We start from the raw sequence: 23,053 nt of genomic DNA, 5'->3' as shown, positions 1-23,053 counted from the left end.
GCTGCACATTGATTACAAAAATAACCAGATGAGATAAAAAAATTTTTTTTTAATGTTGGGTGTTTATTTTCTTTCTTGAAGCCGTTAATGATCGGGCTGAGACTGGCAGCTCGCGTGGCTGAAGAACCCATTTTACTCTCAGGTGGCTGAGGTCTGGATTCAGTGCACTGGCGAAGGGCACACCCTGAAGTCACTCTGTCTGGGCCCTTTAGGCGGTCGCTTCAAATGAGTTGAAACCAGCCGCAAGGTCCCGCCATTGCGACAAGTCCTCTTGCCGCAGCGGATTGCACGGCTGCCCCTGAATCTGGCCAAACCCGGGTTGAAATCCCGGCACCCACTCAACTTGAACTTGCAGTATTTCTATCACTGGCGCAGGGTCGCAAACAGGAGGGGTGAGCGCCACTTCAATGCTCATATTAGAAGCAAATCACTTCGATTTGGAAGCATCGGAGGGCAAATTCCTCATTGACCCCAAATGCATGGAGCGTGCGGTTTTGCAGCCTGGCGTAGCGTCAACTTGCCGTTTCCCCGTTCCTGCAGCCGATCCGTTGCTCGTGGTTCCCACCGGATCGTCACCTCTGCTCTTCCTCGTTGTGCACCACGAAGTCAAAGCGTCTCCCTGCTCGAATGAGTGTGGGTCGGCGCTCGCAGGCATCGGTAAACCAGAGCCAGTTGTCAGAATTCCACATTTCCATGGCGGTGGGGGTGTCGGTCTCTCCACATGCTGTGACCACTGGTGCTTTACCTTCCACTATCGACCCAGATGGGATGATGGGTCGAGTGAGCAGGATTTGGAACTCGCAGTTACAGGGTTGTAACCGTAATGCCACCCGGCCTCTTGTGTGAAAAATATAATGGTGCTCATGTCCGCGATAGTAATGTAGATGCAATTCCACATTCCCATGGCAGGGGCCGGTGAATCCGCAGGGTCTCTGATGTCATGTACGAGGTGGTAAATGAGTGGCCGCGTGGATCAAGTAGTGCAGAACAGGCTTTTAACTCAAACCTGATTATGAAATGTTGTGTAACGGTCTAAGTCAACATTGTGCCATCTCGCATAGCCCAAAGCAATTAAACTCTGGGCTCTCGTGCCTAAGGGAGTGTTTGAATTTGCCTGTCGTGTGCCAAACGGAGGCGGCGGTGAAACCCTTGTAAGGCAAAACGGGCGTAATAATTATTTAATGAATCGGTCTCAGGCTTACTGTTGAAATAAAACATTCTTGTCGGGTCTTGTAACCGTCATTGTGTAATAAGTGCACGGCGTAAATTAATGCTTATAAACCAAACTCTACATTTTAATCGGTGGATTGATACTTCTCCAGTACTTCGTAGGGGGCTCGTTGGCCAACGATCCAATGCTCGTTGACCAACGAGCCTTCGACGAGACTGCCAAACTGCTGCGTGGCGGTGCAGGCCCTGCGAAAGAAGCCGCCGCCGCCCCGAGTGGCCGTGCCGCTCCGACCCGCGCTGCGCTCATGTTGACGAGGGATTCTCTTGGTCTTTGCGCGTTTGCTTGAAACCTTCCCGTTGCTGTTGACCGGCGCGCGCAGGTGAACTTCGTGGCATGCCTTCTGCTCGCGCTGCTCGCCGCGTGCTGGTTCCGGCTCTACCTGCACCCCAGCCATGCCAGCCCTGCAGTCCGCCACTCGGTGGCCACCTTCCTGGGAATTTACCTGGCCATCTTCTGCTATGGCTGGTGCGTGCATGTGTGTCTGTGTGTCCCTGACTGCCTGCGTGTCTCAGCGGGTTGTGCGCGTGTGTGTGTCTGGGGAGTAGCAGTGTCGTGTTTAGCACGCTGCACTGCGAACCCGGCGACCCGAGTTCGATTCCCGCTCACGGCCAACGCCAGTGACGATTGTCTGAACCAGTCCTGGGCCTCCCCTAGGTCCGACTCGGCCTCAAATGAGTACCTGGTCCGGTGTGAAAACAAATCTGGCCGGGCGTAGTGCTGACCACCCACCCTCTCATGTGCCATGCCAGTCTTCATACGTGTTCACTAACAGCACTTTCACCAAGTGTTCAAACCTATACGGGGGATCTTTGTCTTTGTTTTTATATGTGTGTGTGAACGTGTGTATGTGGCTGCCCACCTGCATGCCTGGATGTGTGCGTGTGTGAATGTTCTTCCGTTATGCGCATGGCATTCGAACTTCCCATTTTCTTCCTGGCACCTGCTATAACCTACTAGACTCTAATAATACTGACGATTTTGATGATGATGATGATGATTCCATTACTCAGTAAATCCTCGAGGTAGCTTTGCAATTGGGATTTTGGGCCAATTCCATTCATTCGCGTTTTGGTATGTGGGAGGAGAGCAAGGAGTAACCCATGAGAAACACCCAGCACACAAGCAACCCCGATTCGCTTGGTTGGCTACATACCGTGCGAAAGAAGTTCAGCATACGTACATGGCCAGCTTGCAGCCTGAATCCGAGAGAACTTGGTATTAATCTTGATTTGAAGCTTTCATGACTGCACGAATCCATACTCTTTGGTTCTTTCGGTAAAGTCACGTAGGTATAAAATAAAATAAATCACGACGTTTCGGGCGCAACACAAGCATGGCCTGCTGCATGGCCTGCTGCTGATGCAGACTGTTTTAAAACAGTCTGCATCAGCAGCAGGCCGTGCTTTTCCACCTGATGACGGACGCTTGTGTTGCGCCCGAAACGTCGTGATTTAATTTATTTTAACGTCGTGATTTATTTTATTTTTATACCTACGGGACTTTACCGAACGAACCAAAGAGTATGGACACCTGGTATTACTCAGCGGTCTCCTATCCAAGTGCTGTCCAGGCTCAACCCTTCTTAGCTTGCAACCACTATGAGTGCAGGCATGTAGCAAATGTAGCTTCATTCACAAATAAGTGGGGAGTCATGCTGATCTCCAATGGCGGTTCTGAGCCAGTGGTGAAATTCCATATTCATGTGATTTAGAGGACCGGTCTGCAATCGGACAAACCACACACACCGTTGACTTCAGTTCAGACTTACCTTACGTCAAAAAGTAAAATTTCTCCCTCGTCAGACAAACACGGGTTGTCACTCATTTCTGTTGATGGCTGTGAGCAAGGAGGTGAAAATTCCCCATTGCTATGGAAGGGGACAGACTTTGTTTTTTAAGGCAGCCACGATTCACCTGCAGATTGGCCTCGGCAGCAGCCAGGTGACTTAGAGGGCCCCAATGCACTTGGTCATAGCATTGAGCCAGCACCAGTGAGATGCTTGCTGGGTTCGAATCCCGGTCCATCTGTTTTGAGATGTTAACTACTTCGCTTGGTATACAGGAGGCCGTGGGTTCGATCACGACCCTGACACCTGTATAGTAGGAGTTTGCATGTCTCTCTCCCTGTGGCCGCGTGGATTTTTCTCTGCGTCCTCTGGTTTTCCCCTCCAAGTTTATAATAAACGTGCATTCAGAGTATTTGGCTGTTCTATTTTTCCGCATGATAAGCTAGTTCGTTGAGCTATCTGAAAAAGAGCTACATAGCTCAGTCAGCCTTACCTGGTGAAATAAAATAAAAAAGTTGAGTTTTAGTTTAATTATCACACTGTGACCTCTGAAACCTGAGAATGATTTCTGGCCAGGCCTAATACCAGCATGGTTAATCCAACCTGGCTATGAGCCCCCCTAGCTCACATGAGTTAAAAATGGGTGCCTGATTCCATAGGTCACTAAGAGGAAAGGCAGCCAGATTTCCATCATGCTGACCACACTGTATATTTGAGTCAGGTGCTCGCTAACAGCACTTATCCCAGCATCCCTGTGTGTGTGTGTGTGTGAGCACGTGGAGAGCAGTGCGGAGCAGTGGTGTAGCGGTTCGCACACGCTGCGCTACGAACCCAGCGACCCAAGTTCGATTGCCGCTCATGGCCAACATCAGTTACGATTATCTGAACCGGTCCTGGGCCTCCCCTAGGTCGGCTTGGCCTCAAATGAGTACCTGGTGCAGTGTATAAACAGTGCCACTAGGAAGACAAAGGCGTTGTGCTGGCCACCCACCCCTTCGTGCGCCGTGCAGGCCTTCAGAGGTGTTCACTATCGGCACGTGGCCAACAGTCTGTTAAGGCTATACAGGGGATCTTTCTCTTTGAGGAGCAGTAGGATGGTGGTTCATGCACTGCCCTGCGCTCCCAGTGACCTAAGTTCAACATCAACCCCGTGAGTGTTTTCTGAGGTTGTCGATTTGGCTTTAAATTAGTGCGTTATCCCAGGTATAATCGTCAGCACTGTGGAGCCAATGGCTGCAATCTTGCCTACAAACGCCAGTCGTTTTTGTGCTGTGACAGCATTGATAGGCGCTTGCTAACAACACACCCGCCGCTAAAGTCTAAACGGGCGATCTTTGTGCCACGTGGCAATATTTACCCCGTTGAGTGTGCAGACACTTCTCTTATCAGCTTTGTTTTCTCTCTGCCAAGTCACAAAGCCACCAATTGAGCTATCAGCACTCGCAGTGAGAGGGTCAGGTCAGGCTAAACCACGTGTCAAACAGCCGTCGGCATTTCTGGGCTGTCACCCACGGGTCGGCGCCAAGTCTGGCTCTTCGAGACGGTGTGGCTCGTTTTTACGTATTCCATTGTCGCAGTGCTCGCCCGGCCAGGAGCATCGCGACGAGGGAACAGTGGAGTGGGCGTCACGGTGTTTGACTTCAGGGTCGACTAAATCCACACCCTTGGGGTGGCCCCGGCGGCGGATACCGAGTCAGGGAGTAGAGCCGCTCGAAGGTTGTCGGTTTGTATCCAGAGATGAGCTGCCCGTGGTTAAACTAGGATCAGAGCTTTAGTTGGTTGATGGTCTCGGCTCGGTCACCAGAAATTTCACAACAAGGTCATGACTGTAAGTTGTGTATTTCACTCAGTCCTGAATATTTAAGCTGTCATCATCATCGTCATCACAATCCATGGGCAGATAGCCAGTAGGCGTTCACTGTACTTTTCGTCATTTGTTTCCAATTTCCTGCTCTCTCGTGCCAATATTGTTAATTAGCTCAAAGAACTACAAATGTCATGTTGGTTTGGCGAGCGACCAAATTCTGGAGGCCTCATCAGAGGTGAGCCTCCAGTTTGGATAATTTTACGTGACATAATTTTCCAGTTATACTCTCTGCGAGAGTCTTTCGAATGGAATATTCCTCATCCTGTGGACATTGCCGCCAAGTGACACATTTGTAATGTAATTGCGAGGCTGGAAGGTGCAAAGCGAAAAAAACTAAATTTGCACCGCCACATGGTGCTGAGAGGCGGCTCGCTTCGCTTGAGAGGCGGAATTGAAGTGCAGGGACAGCAGCGGGATGTAGCGCCATAGCTGATGAGCTGCCTGGCCAATGAACCACCTCGACTCTCTCCGGTTAGAACTATAAACTCAACTATTTTTTTTGTATTTTATCAGGCCTGTGGTCGGCTATGTGATGAACAGACGGCACTTAATCACAGTTACATTAGGGAGACCCTGGTTTTCAACGTTTGTAAGGGACATAGCCGCATTTTCTATGCACTGTTCGAGCATGGTTAAATTGCAGTTATACCTCCGATTAACCTCCAATTAGCATGGTTGGTTGGCTATGTACAGTGCAAAATAAGCACCGCATACATAATCATATTGCCTTGTTGGTCCAGTAGGAATATTTTCTTTCTTTTGTTTACCCGAAATGTTGGAAAATGTAAAAAAAAATATTCCTGTGAAAATTGTATCCATCTATCCAAAACGCAAATGATGATTGATGAAGTGGATTTTAAAATACACACGGTGAAATACTTTGTGGAAATTAGACATACAATAGCTCCCAAAACAATATTGTATTCCTCGTATACATAAATCATGCCTTAACGTGAACACAGCAGTGTTGATTTCTTGATTTCCCACAATGCAGTACAGTACTTGATTTAATCTGCCCCAGAGGTATGATGGGCTGAGTCAACCGCTAACTGATTTGAACTTACAACTCGGTTTTAACATGACGCCCGTTTACTCGGGAAAGCCTCACCGAGTCTCAAGACTCTTTTTCAGGAGGGCCCCTTGCCAGGTTTGTGCAGGAGGGGGCGATGCTGCCGCTGCTGCTGCGTGTAATCCTGATTGAGTAATTTTAAGGTATTTTTCTTTCCGCATTGGTATGTTCGGCCAATACCGGTTCCATTGTAGCGGTTTTTTGTTGTTGTTGTTAGCTATGGGAGGAAATTGGAGGAACCCGGAGGAAACTAGTGCAGAACAGGGGGGAGAACATACAAACTTGACACGAGAAAACATGCCCCAAGTTGGGAATCAAACCCAGGCCTTTCTTCGCCGCGAGGCACAATTGTTCCCACTTGCGTCACCACCCTTCTGCCCTTACCAATTGACTTACGAATAGTGAGTCAGATGCTCTAACGACATTAATACTCGGCCACCACACTCATTACATAAATTCATGACAAAAACTACTTTTCAAAAACACGATACATCTTCAAACCCAGAAACGGCAGGATAACGGCAACATACTGGATATGTATAGACCTCGCCTTGCCGCCGTGTGTAGCTACAGTATGGGGACAGGTTGTCGCACAGCCTGCAAGCAGGAGTGCCATTTGCAAGGCAAACGCAGGTGTGTGTGTGTTTATTCGCAGTGAGGAGGACCATCTGTCAACCGCAGCTGGCAATCGCTGTCAGCTACGTGTGTGTTGGGACCGAAATTCTGGCAATCGTAGCTTTTGTTGGGAATTGATTAACGAGTGCGGTCTTTGGCCGAGTGGTGCTACGGCCGAAGCGCCTCGCTCACAAGTTCGTAAGTCGTGGGTTCAAATCGGTTTGTGGTTGACTGGCCCCCATCATCCCTCTGGGTTCGATTAATGAGTACCGTTATATTTTTGCAGTTCAACTGAGCGGTTGTTTCAAAATTGATGGTTTACGAGAATGCTTCGCGTTGTCAGGCAGCATTGCTGCTGCGTGGTTAGCGCCCGTACCCGGGGTCTGTGTTAAACCCACGTCCGCGTCTCCACGCATTCAAGAGCCAGAGTCTCCCTGCTCTTACGAACAAGGGGTCGGCGCTCCGTATCATCAGAGCCTTTATTGTGACTGCAGGATGAATCCGATGAGCTACGAAGCTCTTTTGTTACAGATGTCCAGCATGGGGCGGGACAAGTTGCGACGGCACACAATGCAAAACACACAATAGGAGTGCAAAATAGAGACAATGGCAAGTCACGAAATATAAATAAATAAGAAATGAATATTTTTTTTATTATACAAGTCCGATTTGTCAAGATTGGGCAAGGCAGCATAAACGACAGCAAAATAGTCCCAGACCACATCGAGACAACACAGAGCGCCTCAATAAAATGGCACATTAAAATTGAACTATCGATACACGGGTAAGGATCAAAGTGTAAAAATGACATTTGTAAATACGACTGTATCCAGTACTAATCTTCTGCTTCACGATATTTTTATGAGGAAGATTTACAATGTTTAGGGAGGAAACAAGTTTTTTTTTTATTGCAAAACGTTGGTGCTGCAACGCCAAAGGCTTTGTCACCTATTCCAATTGGCGGCTCTGAACTGCCGCTGGAAATTCCACATTCTCATGCCGGTGACAAATCCCTCCCGAAAGGCAACCAACCACCGACTTCCCACGAAGCGGTGCTGATTTTATTGACGCTGAATGGGATGATAGGACTAGTAAAATTATCGTACCTCGGCCGAGAAATGAAACTTTCCTTTGCAACCTCGCGTTGGCGAGCCGAGCTCTCCGACCCCGGCTGGAATCACGCCGATTGAATGCGACGGCGTATCTATTAAAAGGGTCACACGCCAGCGAGCGCGGCAGCGTGCACCTCAGGCAAGACACGGCGTGATTATTGCCTCGGGCGCCAAGGCGCACGGTAAATTGCGCCTTATCTACTGCCCGCAGCATCAAGGCTTCCATTTGCTGAGGCGATATTTTATATATTTTTTTAATATTGTATTCGCCGTCACTTTGTATGTGTGCGGTGTCGCGTTGCTGTTTGTCCTGGGCGTCGTTTGTTCGCACATCTCCCGCGAGTGTCTTCGGGAGATGGTGTCTCGGCGCTCAGCCAACCTTGACCCGATTCCAGTCTTTGTATTGCCTTGGATCCATTCACGGTATTATTGGCATCAGAAATAGCCTTGAGTGGGGAAGTCGCCCTACCTGAACAATGCATTGATTCGTCGAATCAAATCGATGGCTGGGCTTACGATGCGTGCCTTTACTCGTGTGTGTGTGTGTGACAATTGTCTACGATTTATGCAAATTATACGTCAGTAGACCTCCTTTGCCAGTACCAAAATATAATAATAGGGGTTTTCCCCTTTTTTCTGGCAACAAAACTGAAACCTTTTTAGAAGGATTCACGTCTGCATTAACCACAATACTTGCAGTCAAAATGCTAACAAAAAACACACTCTGATAATATATGCATTGTCCTTGAAACTGATTGGTCCACACCAAGGGACGGCTTTCTTTTGAGCCTCGACCCAATTGGTGCTCGACCAGAGGACGCCAAAAAGGCGTACAGCACAAAGACAATGCACTATCAAAGTAATGAGGGCTCCGGGTGAGCATCTACATCAAGTATTGTGGTTAATGCAGACATGAATCCTCGTAAAGGTTTCAGTTTTGTTGCCAGAAAAAGGGGGAAAACCCCTATTATTATACGGCAGTGTTCCCTTCAGGCCAATGAGGATCCTAGGCTCATTTAGGCCAAACTAGCAACGCCACTAAGAAACGCGAAGCAATACAAGCAATACGGTAAAATTTTGAGAAAAAATGTATCATGTGACCCCCAATTGCCAGGGTGCGGAGACGTGAATCGTAGTGTTGCTTGCTCAGGGTGGTGGATGGGCGTCTGATTGTATCAAAGTATTAATTATTTGACCAACGATGTCATAGGTTCGAACTCCAGTCATTCATCTGAGAAATTGTTTACCACTTTTCAGTTGCGAGACGTAAACAAATATGTTCGTGTTGTTCCTACTCAATTGAGCATGGAGGAGCACTCCCCTTTTATTTACAGACCAGAGCCAGCTGGGGAAATTCCACATTCCCACGACAGGGACTTCCCAGTCAGTGATACTTTTTTTGTGACCACACGGTACCACCATGCCTGAGCACTCTTGGTCTGACTTTTGTTGAACACAGATTAATTGAAGTTCTCAAGTGCATTGAGTTTCTGGTTTCAAGTCAGGCTCCGGTGATTTTGCACAAAAAAAAACAATCTTCCGCGCTTATATTTCGTCCTGTGTGCTTCATTCATCCTCGGCCAGCTCTTGAGGGTATTATGTAAGTAATGTCACTTTTTATTCGTCAGACAAAAAAAATGACGACCATTCAGTCACCAATCACTTGCACAATTGAAGAGAAGCCTGCGTTGTTTTTTCGTAAGATAAACCCCTTGAAGGGGACGGCCACTGCCAAACCTCGGTTGGGCTACGATGAGAAGCATGCGGCCTCGTTGTTGTACAGAGTTCTATGGTGGAAGGGAATCCACTGCCCATACTCGAATTGCATGAGAGCGACATAATTGGTGAAAATTGCAAGAACACTCTACGTGCGTGTGTGTACGTGTAGTGTAGTGGTGAGCGCGCTGTGCTACGAACACAGCGACCCGAGTTCGATTCCCTGCTCGCAACCAACACCAGTGATGATTATCTGAACTGGTCCTGGGTCTCCCCTAGGTCGACTCAATCTCCAATAAGTACCTGGTGCGGTGTGTAAACATCGCCACTGGAGAAACAAAGGCGGCCGGGCATGGGGCTGGCCACCCACCCCCTCGTGTGCCGTGCCGGTACTCGCTAACAGCACTAGCCTCATCACTCTGTTAAGGACTATCTGGGGGATCTTTGTCTTTATTTTGTGTTTAAATTGACATGAAATTATATTGGCCAGGTGCTGCTTGGGCTCTTGACTTACAATCCGAGGTTGGCTCAGCTCATCATCCCCCTTGGATAGGCAAATAGAGCAACGCTTTTGTAGGAGGTCAGCAGTCATTGTCTTGTGGAGAGACTGGCCCCTGGCATTATAATGCATAACTCCCTCCACTGGCTTCAGGGTGCCAACAGAGACCTGCGCATCTCTTTACTGCTCGCTGCAGCCGTGAGACACTCCGTGTTTTATTCAGGCCATGTGTGAGGTTTACGTGTTTTGTCAGTTTGTGGTCAACTTGCTCTGCTCTGGCTTCTGCTTGTTTTCGTATAATCTCCCTGCAGGAACAGCAGCAATCTGCCAGCCTGTGTGGATAATCTGCCAGCCTGTGTGGATAATACAAAGACAAAAAATCCCCCCGTATAGCCTTAACAAACTGTTCGGGGTAAGTGCTGTTAGCGAGCACCTATGAAGGCCGGCACGTCACACGAGGGGATGGGTGGCCAGCACCACGCCCGGCCGCCTTTGTCTCCGCAGTGGCGATGTTTACACACCGCACCAGGTACTGATTTGAGGCCGAGTCGACCTAGGGGAGGCCCAAGACCAGTTCAGATCATCGTCACTGGTGTTGGCCGTGAGCAGGGATCGAACTCTGATCGCTGGGTTCGTGGTGCGGCGCGCTAACCGCTGCACTAGCGCTCTCTGCACTGCCGTGCGGATAGTGGCAGACTGATCACGAGCACAAGCTTCTTTGGTGCCAATGTCAGAGTGAAAGTTGGATATACCTACTGGCCTGGCAGCGCAGCGGTTGGAACGGTGCAACTTGCAATCGGAAGGTCGTGATTTCAAATCCCGTTCGAGGGTAGACACCACTTGTAATCGCTTTAAAATGAGCGCCAGTGCCTGTGCAAATTGAGTGGTTATTGTTCTATGCATAATGAACCACATCCTGCCATAGGGATGTGCAATTTCCACGGTTGGCTCAGGCCCGCCGATGAACGCCAGTTCTATCTCCTGGCGAGGCATTCGACACATTCCCAGCAAAGCTGCGTGAATGTGTACACAGCAGTTGGATGTCACGTGTGATGGGGTAAAATGTGCGTACTCGTACCGCCTTCAAGTTGTCTGGCAAAAACGTGGAAGAGTAGGCCAAGTACGCTGTTGAACTCTGTCTGCCAGTCCCTTTCGCCAGCAGTGGCGTTGAGCAAACAATGTGCAGGGCTGCACCTTTTAGCTTTAATATCTTGCGTCCCCGTTTTAAGTTGTTGTATTTAGTTTTCAAGTCATCTTTATGCATTGTAAGCTCTTTCACTGTTGCCCATTATAAGGCAGCTGAGTCCTGTGGTACGCCGTTGGGGATGAGATGACAGCACTGCCTTGTTAGGCTTCCCCCTGCCCAGCGCTGCCTTGTGCGCTAGGCTTGCTGTGGTATGCTTTGACCATTGCATCTGGGTTACGTGTGAATTACTGTGTATAGTTCATTACAGTATTGAAGTCTAACCCACTTGGCATTGCTAATCGAGCCTCAAATTTCGATTTAAAGCTTTCGTGACTGCATGGATTCATCTTCTTGGTTCTTTCGGTAAAGTCACGTAGAATGCAAATAATAAAATAATAAAAATAAAACATAATAAAGTAATATAGTAATATAATATAACAATTATTTTATAAATTTAATTTTTATTTATTTTTTATTTCCATTCTACGTGACTTTACCGAAAGAACTAATCGAGCCTCGTAATGCCATCATGCTTATTCTGTTGTTACCCGTTTAGAGGGCCCGACGCGCAACCGGTGTGTGAGTTTAAATCGTACTGGCGGGTGGTCTTTGCCCATCTTCCCAACAGTTGTCTTCCCATGGAGAGCCTGGCTTGAGCCGTGAGAATGGGGATTCCCATCGGTGATCTCAGGACTGTCCACAGAGATGAGTTCAGCCACGATGCTCGTTCGTACAGGGGAGCAATTTGACGTTGTTTAAATCTGACGCTTGTTCATGGGGGCGTTAATTTTTTTTTGTGTTTTAACTCACCGACTGGTCATTTACAAATATGTACATTTACAATAGTAACAGCTTCTTTCTCAATTTACATCTGAGAGCCAATTGGCAGAAATTCCACATTGCCATGTCAGCTCAACAACACACAACCCGATTTTGATTTCTCACAGAGCATAACTTGTCAGTTTGACCCCAGAGGGATGAAGGGATAAACCACCCCCACACCTCCCCACGTCTCGGACTCTAAACTCATTAACTTATTGCTCGCAAGTTGCGAACTCTATTTCAACCAGTATGCCACCTGGCCGGTTCAACTAATAACGTAAAGGTCACCAATCAACGATAGGCGATTTAAAACAATTGTACCAGCTACTGACACAGGCAGTAGAGCGGGGTGGGGGGAGGTTGAGTGGGGGGAGCTATTAATAGCAATGTGCCCAGCCGGTTGTATCTGTGAACCTTCCTTGTTCTTTATGTAACGTCCCACTCTCTTTTCCATCGGCATCATTTGACCTCTAAGCACCGCGTGGTCTCATTGACAGCGGCGGTGGCTGGCGCGCGTGCGTGCGTGGGCGCGCACACAGATTGCACACGTCTCTCCGCAGCGCAAATCCCCGCAAGCCCTGTGTCTTTGGCAGAGTGGTGGGTGGGTGGGTGGACAACATTTGGGAATTAAATACCACGACCGTTGGCCATGTGCAAGGTTAGACTGTGTTTCAGAATTTGGCCAGGTGGTACTATGGGGAGAGTTTCCCCGGCTCAAAATCAGGAGATCGTGATGTCAAATCCAAAGGTTGCTTCGGTTTTCAGTTTCATTTATTAGGTAGAGCCCTGTGAGCCTTGAGCCTCTTGACTCGGGTGCAACTGTAACAAACTAATCATGAACAAAGAACATCTTAAAGAGACGTTTTGCCTACAGAAACATCCAGGAAAAACCAGTAAAACATTTTCCAGAAAAAAGCACCGGACATCAACGCTGTGTGCAAAAATCCCAATGGGATGCAAGTCGGACAATAACAACCATAAGACAATTTAAATAAAATTATCAGGCTAACTCCGTACTTCAACAAACAAACATGGCTTAACCATACGTTTTCGAATATCACCAAAATAAAGCTATAAAAACAATGTAACAGTGGTTATAGGAACTGTGATTCAAATTTAACAATAAACGATATCCGTAACATGTACGACTAAACTTTGCAGCCATAGCTGGCAGCATGACTCACTCCGCTCGATTAAGTAACAATGCTCCGATGGACAGCTGTTCTCTGGATCGACTGGCCTCTGGCTCGGGAATGAGGAATTTCCACACTTGGCTCCGTGCCGCCTGTACAACATAAGCACCCCCCCCCTCCCCCGCGTTTATTTGGGCAGGGAGACACTGTGACTTGGACAATGCCTTTATGTGTATACTGCTTGCAGTAGGTGGATGATTCTTTTCTTGAGCCCGAAAGCTCATTGCAGACTTCTGACCCTATCTACACTGCTGAGAATCCTGACTCCAACCAAACCACCCTGAATGTGCCCAATCTTGGACAGATCTTCGAAGCTAAGCAGGCTTTGTTTGAGCCCGGTTAATACTTACATGCGAGAAAGCCTGGGAATTAGCAGGCAAGTGATAGGACGTGGCAGCGTTAGAAGTCATCCCCTCGTATGAATTTTTTTTTTGCCGGGCAGTTCGGCTTCCTTCCACAAGCCAAGCACTCATTCATGTCGCTGATGACGAAACATCCCAATGCAGGATACTCGTGAACATTTTTTTTTCCTGGGTGAATATTTGGCTTAATTATTACGAAGTAAATAATGAACAGACAGTACGCCCCTCCATGTAAATAATAATAATATGGTTATTATTTTTATATGTACATCTCATCAGCACGTACTGGACCAGTTTCAGCATTCAACATCTCATCAGCAGTTTTCAGGCTTGTTCATACCAATGCTGGTGAGCTACCAAATGTTCCTAGGCAAGGACCCCCTCAGTTCGATTTGGGTTTTAATTTGACGCAAGACAAGTAATCCATCGGTTTAACACGTAGACTTTCGCGACCAATATTATTCATAATAAACGTGTTTGGGTTAGATCGCGTTATTTATAAATGTATCATAACCCTCCACCACCCGACACGGCCAATCAGCAAAAAAGTGTCACGTTGACAAAAGACAAACAGTTCACTACTTTAGCCCAAGTAATTACATCCAGCATCATCGGACAATTCGCCAGAATTCTGGCGAATTGCCCGGATGTAATTACCAGCGAAACGTCGTACTCAAAAAACTGTAAATGTTGTGGATTCACTCTTCAACACACCGGTGGGCTAAAGTAGTGAACTATTTGTCTTTTGTCAACGTGACGCTTTTTTGCTGATTCGCCGTGTCGGGTGGTGGAGGGTTACGACACATTTATAAATAACGCGATCTAACCCAAAAACGTTGATTATGAAGTAATCCATCATCAACTGCTATCCAGAGCGCCCACCTGCTAACATCTTGTTTTTGAGGGCTCTTTGGATTTTGCTGTCGTTACGATGCTCGTGACCTGCCTCCTCCCCGTGTGTCCTCCCACAGGTACACGCTGCACTTCTTCGCACAGGTGACCATATCCTACTACGTCTTGCTCTTCGCCAACGGCAAGCACGTGCACATGTGAGTGTGGCGCACGCTGCCCGCGCACCCACCCGCTCGCCCGCCTGCCCGTCCGCCCCTCTCTGGGCTGCGCGGAGGAGTCTGGCGTGACGCTGAAATGCAGCCCCGCTTTTTGCTGGGAACCGCTCTGAAACTAAACTAAGCAATTGTTTTATTTTACCAGGTAAGGCCCACTGAGCTGTGTAGCTCTTTTTCAGAAGGGACCTCGGCCACAAATGGCAGCTCGACGAAGTGGCTTATCGCGTGGAAATTTATCGCGGCCAAATACTCTAAAACGCACGTCTCTAAACGTGGAGGGGAATACCGGAGGACCTGGAGAAAAATCCACGTGACCACGGGGAGAACGTGCAAACTCCAAATATACAGCAGCAGGCGTCCGGGTCGGGATCTAACCCACGACCTCCTGCATACCAGGCGAGGGTGATAACATCTCCTAGCCACCGTGATGATGATGATGAGAGAGAGACACGCAAACTCCAAATATACAGCAGGCGTCCGAGTCGTGATCTAACCCACGACCTCCTGCATACCAGGCGAGGGTGATAACATCTCCTAGCCACCGTGATGATGATGATGAGAGAGAGACACGCAAACTCCAAATATACAGCAGCAGGCGTCCGGGTCGGGATCTAACCCACGACCTCCTGCACACCAGGCGAGGGTGATGACATCTCGTAGCCAGCGTGGCGCGCTGCTCCCGGGAGGGCCGTGGTTCGTGACCGACCCCCCAACTCCCGACGGTGGCCGCCCTCGTCGATGATTTCCTGCTCATATAACCTTCGACGCGGTCATTTCTTTCTTTCTAGCCTTGAGCCAGGAAAGGAAATTCCACGTTCTTATGGCGGGGGTAGTTCTCTCCGTAGGACAACCGCTGTTTATTGCCAAACAAAGTGGGTACTCGCCATCCTTATCAAGGTGTCTGAACTGTGTGGAAGAATAGGCCAAATAATCCATCACAGGGGGGGGGGGGGACTCTGTAGAGCTCCATATAGTGAATGCCCTTCTGCTGGGGAGGTAACAAGAGCAAGATGTTGCAGGGCTGTATCTTTACGTATTTGTATGTACTACCACCAGCGCGTCCGTCCAATTGAAGTTGACGTTGCATTGGATCGGAGTGGAGAATGTTACCATTAATTGTGAGCAACCTCCAGGGGCAGAAGACATGTCGGCAGATGAAAGGGCCTAATTGAACCTTGGCAGAGTCCTCTGCTAGTCACATGGCAAACCCGTTTCTCATTATTTTTTTTCAATCCCCTTGGGAACATGTGCTGCGTTACGGTATCGAGCGCGTGCGCTTTGTTTCTCCGCGCGGAGAGTGCTGGCGCTGTGAGTCATATACGATGTGTTATGATCCAAATGCCCTGGATTCGATTCCCAGCCATGGCTAACATCATTGGCAAGTGATAGCTATCCCTGTCCTGAGCCTCCCCGAGTTTAGCTCGACTTTAAATGAGCACACTGTATGATGATTGAACATTGGCACTCGGGAGACAATCCAGGTGTGGTGTTGGATACATCTGCTCTCTACGTGCTAGGCCGGCCTTAAAAGGTGCCCGCTCACCCCCCTACAGTCTTTAAAGCTAAATGGATTTGGTATGGTCAATGTACGCTACGCTTATGGCAGGTAGCGGCTTCTGACTGTGTGTGCTTTTGGCTGTCTTTAAAAGGCCGCTTATTCTTGTACCGTGCCGGCCTTTGTAGGCGCTCTATAAACTAGAGAACTATTTTTTATTTCATCAGGTAAGGCCCACTAAGCTATATAGCTCTTTTTCAGAAGCGACCTGGCCACAAATGATAGCGATAAGTGGCTTATCATGTGGAAATCCATAGCAGCCAAATATTCTAAATGCACATTGATTTGAAATGTGAAGGGAAAAAACGGAGGACCTGGAGAAAAATCCACGCAACCACGGGGAGAACATGCAAACTCCAAATATACAGCAGGCATCAGGGTCGGATTGAAGCCACGACCTCCTGTATTCTATATTTGAAGCTTTCGTAACTGCAAGGATTCATATTCTTAGGTTTTTTCGGTAAAGTCACGTAGGTAAAAAATTCTAATTAATAAAAGTAAAATAAAAATAAAAAATATAATCAAGTAAAATTATATACTTTATTTTTATTTTACTTTTATTAATTTTAATTTTTTACCTACGTGACTTTACCAAAAAAACCTAAGAATATGACCTCCTGTATACCAAGCGAGGTCGTTAACATCTCGCCACCGCGGCGCTCGCTTACAGCACTTCCCACTGACGAAGAGGGGAGATAGTTTAGGTTGCCACGACTGGCCGTTTCATGGGAACGGGAATTTGAGAACAGGCCTCGACTCGCCGCTTACTACAGCCGGGAAAGTCACAAACAACACTTGCCATGCGAGGGTTTTCGATTATTCTGCTGGAGTGTGGTGAGATGTTTGGAAAAAAAATAAACGTTAAAGATCTTATGGCATCCAGCTGGAAATCTTCATCGTTATGGAACGATATTGTGTTGAATGTCAGGTTCCCCAAACCGTGAGTTTATTAATTTTGACAGGCGCCGATTTGGCGAAGTGCCTGACTTGCCGTTGCACGGTTGGGACTTCAAATCCGAGCTCTCATTACTCTGATAGTGCGTTGTCTTTGAGCTGTGTACGCCTTTTGGCGTCCTCTGGTCTAACACCGTTTGAGACGAGGCTCAAAGAAAGCTGTTTGCATTCTGACCACAAGTATTGTGGTTAATGCAGACATAATTCCTTGTAGAAAGGTTTCAGTTTTGTTGCCAGAAAGAAGGGGGAAAACCTATTCTTATATTTTAGCACTGGCAAAGGAAGTCCCATGAAGTTAAACATGCATACATCTCTCTGTGTGTTGTAACCTGGGGTGATGGCGCATGGAGCCCAGTGATCTTGCGTTAATTTACAAGTCTCCGTGAATCCACTGTTGGATGAAGGCTTCCACACCACCGTGTCGGCCATGAAGGTTGTTTTGACACGATGGTTCACCGCGTGTTGGTGATGGAGGCCCCGATGACTAGTTTAGACACTGCTCGCCACTGATGTTAGCCGTGGTTGGGACTCGAACCCAGGTCGCTTGGTCCGCAGCACATCGTGCCACCAACTCCGCCTGATTTGCTTGGCATATAGAGCAGCAATAATAGCACCCTTTAAAAAAATATAACAGCTGACAGGGAAAGTGCCTGCTTTGTGAATCGCGCAAGCAGGCTCGCTTATTAGCCTGTCCTGTCCAGCCCATTAACGTTCACGTCGTACAGAGGCTCAGAAGTATGCACGTACATACATAGAACTTCTTTCGCACGTATGTTGCTAACCGTGCTAATTGGAGGCACGGGGGGAAGGACAACAAACTAAACACAAAAAGCAGTTCTTAAGAAATGAGTTTTCAATCTAGATTTGAAGGCGCGTAGCTCCAGTGGCTTCCTAATATCGGAAGGAAGAGCGTTCCAGACGGCCGCAGAAGCGCATCTGAAAAGCATGCGATGCGGCGACCGCCTTTGTTCGATGGCTATCCAAATGCCGCTGCTCCGAGGATGAACGGAGTTTCCGTAATGGTTTACGCTCCTTGAAGAGAACAGCAAGGTATTGGTGGTTCATTTGTGGCAAGCAATCAGGATAATTTGATTGCAAATTGCGCACACTGGGCAAAGGGAATGGATTGCAAAGGTGATTATGTCAACTAGGAAGCGGCCTAAATCACTTTACTGGCCGTCTAGAATCGGTGATACTTAAATGAGCAAAGCCGAGGCAAGCTGGATCCACAAGAGACTCCGAAGATAAATCCATCGCATCGCACACACATCATCGAATGGCGCAATTCCCTGTTAGAACCCCCCCCCCCCATTCAGTTGAGCGGTGATTGTCACGTTGGAATCGCGATTCCTACTCAAATTGTCCGCTGAGGTTGGCCTCGCAGGAGTCAATGTGAGATTCTCACGTTCATCGCCCAGCTGGACGGGTTCGCATGCTCGATCCTCACGCCATAGGCCTGCGGGGATCATCGTGCCAATCTGCGAGAGGGGGGGCGGGTACCGAAACGCTTCTTGTGCAACTAAATGCACAAATTGCGCGTGATTTCACCGATCCAACGATTGTGCCTCGTGATTGTATCCCTACTCTTGGAGCGAAATCGTGGAAAATCGCTCGGCTTGAATGGACGCTGACACAATGGGACGAATTCTGACTGAAAACGAAACGCCCCTAAGAGAGCTTGGAGAGATGCGCGATTGGAATTGGAATTTGCGCCCGACGGACTTGAACCACGCGCGCAAAGCTCGAGACGTCACTTGGACCGTTAAGAAAGGTCAGAATTGGGAGCTTTACTTCGACTGGAGGAGGAATCCGAGGAGCTATGAAGCTCTTTTTCACAGATGTCTACTGTGCGCGGGTCAGCAAGTTACAATGGCAGACAATACAAACGATCAGAGTGCGACTTGGATAAATCAATAATTTGCTTATATATAAGTCCGATTTATCAAGTCGACTTGGACAGGACACATTGCTAGAAGGGATGATGATGACGATGGTCGTAGAAGGAGGCGAGTGACAGAAAGCCACCCCCACGAAATGGATCGTGCAAAGTCGCTCAGAGGTAGCTCTTCCGGCACAATGTCCTCGGCCATTCTCTGGCGACGTGACATATCCAGGACGGTTGGCCCGGAATTGCGGCGCCTTCTCTTTCGCCTTGGACGCCTCGGCGGGCGCGCATTATATATTTATCAAGTGGATGCGGCCCCCGTTGTTCGCACACGGCCCCGGGGCCGAGACGGAGGGAGGATGGGGGGCACTTGTTAGGAATCTTAACGCTACGTGCCACGCGGTGAGTCGGCGGCAGCGAGAGCGCCGGGCGGGGGATGTGCAGGGCGCGGTGGTGACCCTATGGCCAGAGAGTGGCGTGTCGTGGTGCGCGAGTACTCTCTATAGTACTCTCTGGAGTACTCTCTAGAGTACGCTCCACGGTACTTTTCACAGTATTCTCCGCCAAAGCGTGGCGCCTCTTCAGGCCTGAAACACGACAGGCCTCTTCTCGTAGCACCCCATGTGCGTCGTTAGCCGCTCGAGATGCTCCCCCCGAGTGCCAAAATCAGGCATGCAAATCGTGTAATTAAGCCGTTTTAAATGGCACCCAATTAACTAATGGCCGCTTCCCTTCCACTGAGCACATTTGGAAATAATGCGGTGCGCGCCAATCAGAGGTGCATTTAAATAAAAACATAAATTGGAATTCTTGCAATCTGGTAAAAAAAAAACTCAACGATTGTATTTTTAGATTGGTCCAGATTTTTTTCGAGTCTCCAGGATCAAACTGTAAAATTTACAAATTGTGTTCGACCCCGCTTTGTAATGAATTATTCCGGACATAAAGGTGCTCCCATTACAGCCACGACCTGACCTGTGGTTTCTACTGCCACGGCTTTAATGCTTTTACAGGTAATTGATGTAGAGAAACTCGAGTGAAAGTGATTCGTATGAAGCGAGATATAACAACTGTCAATCCCTGCTTGTAAAGAAATTTAACACGTGTGTAATAAGCTTTAGGAGGGCATAGGTAGGACACTTTGCAAGAGGAGCTGAGTGACAGATGGAAGGGAAAACTTAGCCAAGGAGAGGACGGTCACGGAGATGGAGCGGTGGGATGGGCTTAACACGGAGTAGGGCTTTCGCGACCAATATTATCCATAAGAGGTCTTTGTGCTCGAATGGTAAATGTTGTGGGTTTACTCTTCAACACACCGGTGTGCGGAACGAGTAACGAATTGGCACGTTTTGTTTACGTGACAAACCTTACTAATTGGCTGTGTCGGGTGGTGGTGGTGGTGGCGGGTTTACCGACACATTTACGTGATTTAACCCCAAAAACCTCTTATGGGATGGGCTTGTGTACATGAGCGACGTGGATTGTGGCATGGAACGACCATGAGGGCCGCCAGTGATGGGAGGCCTTCATTGTTGTAACTCACCTCGGTGAGGCTTTCCTAAATAACCTATGATTATTATTTTATAAAGCAAACGGTACAAATGTGACGATCTCTCCACAATTCACAATAATAGTGTTGGAAATCTAACCACGAAGGGTTATTTAATCGGTTTTGATTTCCACCGAATGGCTGTCGTCACCCTTTGTGTATTTAATTTCATGCCTTGCGTGCGTACAATCGCGTAAACGACCCAAATTTATTAATCGTACGGTCATTTTAGAAACATGGCCAACCCTTCATTGACACGGTGATTGCGGCTGGAGATGAATTTGAATTGGAGAGAATTGTAACAGTCGATGTGTTTTAGCCGGGGAGAATTTTAACAGAACGGCAATCTGTGAATTACCATCTGTGCCAATTATATGAATGTGGCATTTTTTGTTCGTGGAGAAAATGAGACCATAAAGAAGTCGAACGAGATGCATGAGATGGACTGTAAACGAGACTAAACACAACAATTAACCATTTTTTGGTGATGCTGCATCGGCAGTGGTACGCAAGCACAATGGACAACAATCCCCAACACATTCGTGAATTACGCTGTGGCCTTAAAAGATGAAGTATATAATAATATCGATTTAAAGCTTTCGTGACTGCAGGGATTCATATTCTTGGTTCTTTCCGTAAAGTCACGTAGAAGGGAAATAATAAAATAATAAAAATGAAACAATCAAATAAAATTGTCACGACGTTTCGGCCACAACGCAAGCAGCCATCCTCGGGTGAAGAACAGAGCTGTCGGAAAGACGGCTGCTTGCGTTGTGGCTGAAACGTCGTGAGAATTTTATTTTATTATGTTTTATTTCAATCATTTTATTATTTCCCTTCTACGTGACTTTACCGAAAGAACCAAGAATATATATAATAATAATCGGTGACTTTTTGGGCAATGGCCAATCTTCGCAGCACATAGTGAGGCCAGAGGTCAACTTCACTGTCCTTTTTATGCACTGTGAAGAATGTTACTGATGATGGGTGAAAAATAAAATGTATTGTTTAATTGAATTGTGACCCCTCATTGCGTGATACTTGCCTAATGTCGCCAATTGTGGAGTGGAGCGATGGTGCGGTGCATAGCGCATTGAACTATAAACCACGGACTACGTAAGTTCGATTCCTGTTTGAGTGATACCAAGCTACATTTGGCTGAGCATACCGAAGTATGGTCATATGTCCCAGAATTGCTGTCTGCCTTTAGGAGTGCATTATTTTGCGAGTAATATTGCACTGATGAGGTAAGTGTGAAGCTTCTTATGTCAGGATGTTATTGTATTTGGAGTCGGTAAGGCGTTGTATGATGTTTGATGAATTGCCGTGTTTCAGGGTCACAATTAAAGTCGAGAATCGCTTCTGGTTTCTGGCCACCGTTATGTCTGAACACCGTCGGATGGATCCGTGTCGTGGGTTGGCTTGCTCTGTACATGACCTTGACCCAAGAACTTCGTCAGCTCCCGTCTGCTATCGTACTCCCGGTATCTACATGCAGCTGGCTGCTCCGCTTTAAAACGCTACAGGACTTCTTGCTTGGCTATTGTGATATTCAAATATTTAGGTGTTTTTTACATCTCAGTGATATGTGCCAGGACCGTGGGGGGGGGGGGGGGTGGGTGGAAGGACCTTGTGTTTTCTAAACTCTGTGTCCCGAAGCGCGTACCCGTGTAAGCGTCGCTCCTACGTTTAGACAGCTTTGTCAATATTTAATGCCTGCCCAAGTTGTCACCCACGCCGCATCACGTATCGCCACGTGAACTCCGCGTCCGTCTCCTGAATGATTGATGGCCCTGCCGTGCTTCTAGGATTGTGCAAAAAAACCGTCGCATTTGCTTAATGGCACGGTTGTCGGTTCTGTAAACATCCGAGCGAGCGGGAAAGGCCTTCTTCAAACATTTTGTGAATTGGACGCGGATGAAGAAATTAAACTTAATGGACACGTTGAACAAAGTGGAAACATTTTGGAAACTATTTTGATGTGTTTTTATGAGAAAGCAGTGGCAGTGAAAAGTATACCCGAGTTATAAAGTGACCAAATGTTTTGCAAAATTGACATCTTTTATTTTATTGTAAGCGTCGTGATGTCAAATAAAATCGGCAAATGTGACAGCTATTCGGTGGCAAGCAGACAAAACATTCCTTTTCTTGTTGAATTGTATTTATTATTGCTGTGCTTTGAGGAGAAATCATGGTCACATTTGTGGTTCTTCAAAATAATTATAATTGGTCATTCAGCAAAGTCTCACTGAGGGTAAATTATATGTCCTGCTTCATACGGGTTTTTTGGGTGAGATCGCGTACATATATAAATGTGTCGTTTAAACCCGCCACCACCCGACACAGCCAACTAGTAAGGGTTGTCACGTAAACAGAACAATGCAATTTGTTACAAGTACAGCACAGCAGGTTCGCCAGTAATTACAACTAGCTTCATCAGGCGACAGCCAAATTTGCGGAGAAGTCCACCTGTTTCGTTACTTAAATAGAGGCGTAGATGTGATGCCAACACTTGTGTGCCCTTCTTTTGCGAAGTGGAGCGGAGGGGGGGTTAATAAATCAACGTATATTATGCATGTGCATTA

At 47.5% G+C, this 23,053-nt stretch overlaps 1 protein-coding gene across 1 annotated transcript in view; it reads left to right on the top strand.

The window, feature by feature from the left end:
* The window catches only part of LOC133353043 (lysophospholipid acyltransferase 1-like), a 101,394-nt gene that overhangs the window by 35,478 nt on the left and 42,863 nt on the right, over positions 1-23,053 (top strand). Inside the window, exons 2-3 of the mRNA XM_061569133.1 lie at positions 1,551-1,696; positions 14,430-14,507. Of these exons, the coding sequence (XP_061425117.1) occupies positions 1,551-1,696; positions 14,430-14,507 (224 nt within the window). The remainder of the gene's footprint in view (positions 1-1,550; positions 1,697-14,429; positions 14,508-23,053) is intronic.

Source organism: Lethenteron reissneri, chromosome 42 (assembly GCF_015708825.2).
Source record: "Lethenteron reissneri isolate LAM-NWPU_2019-01 chromosome 42, ASM1570882v1, whole genome shotgun sequence".
Classification (NCBI taxonomy): domain Eukaryota; kingdom Metazoa; phylum Chordata; class Hyperoartia; order Petromyzontiformes; family Petromyzontidae; genus Lethenteron; species Lethenteron reissneri.
Note: the sequence above shows the minus strand (reverse complement) of the source record. Positions and strands in the feature narration are given on the sequence as shown.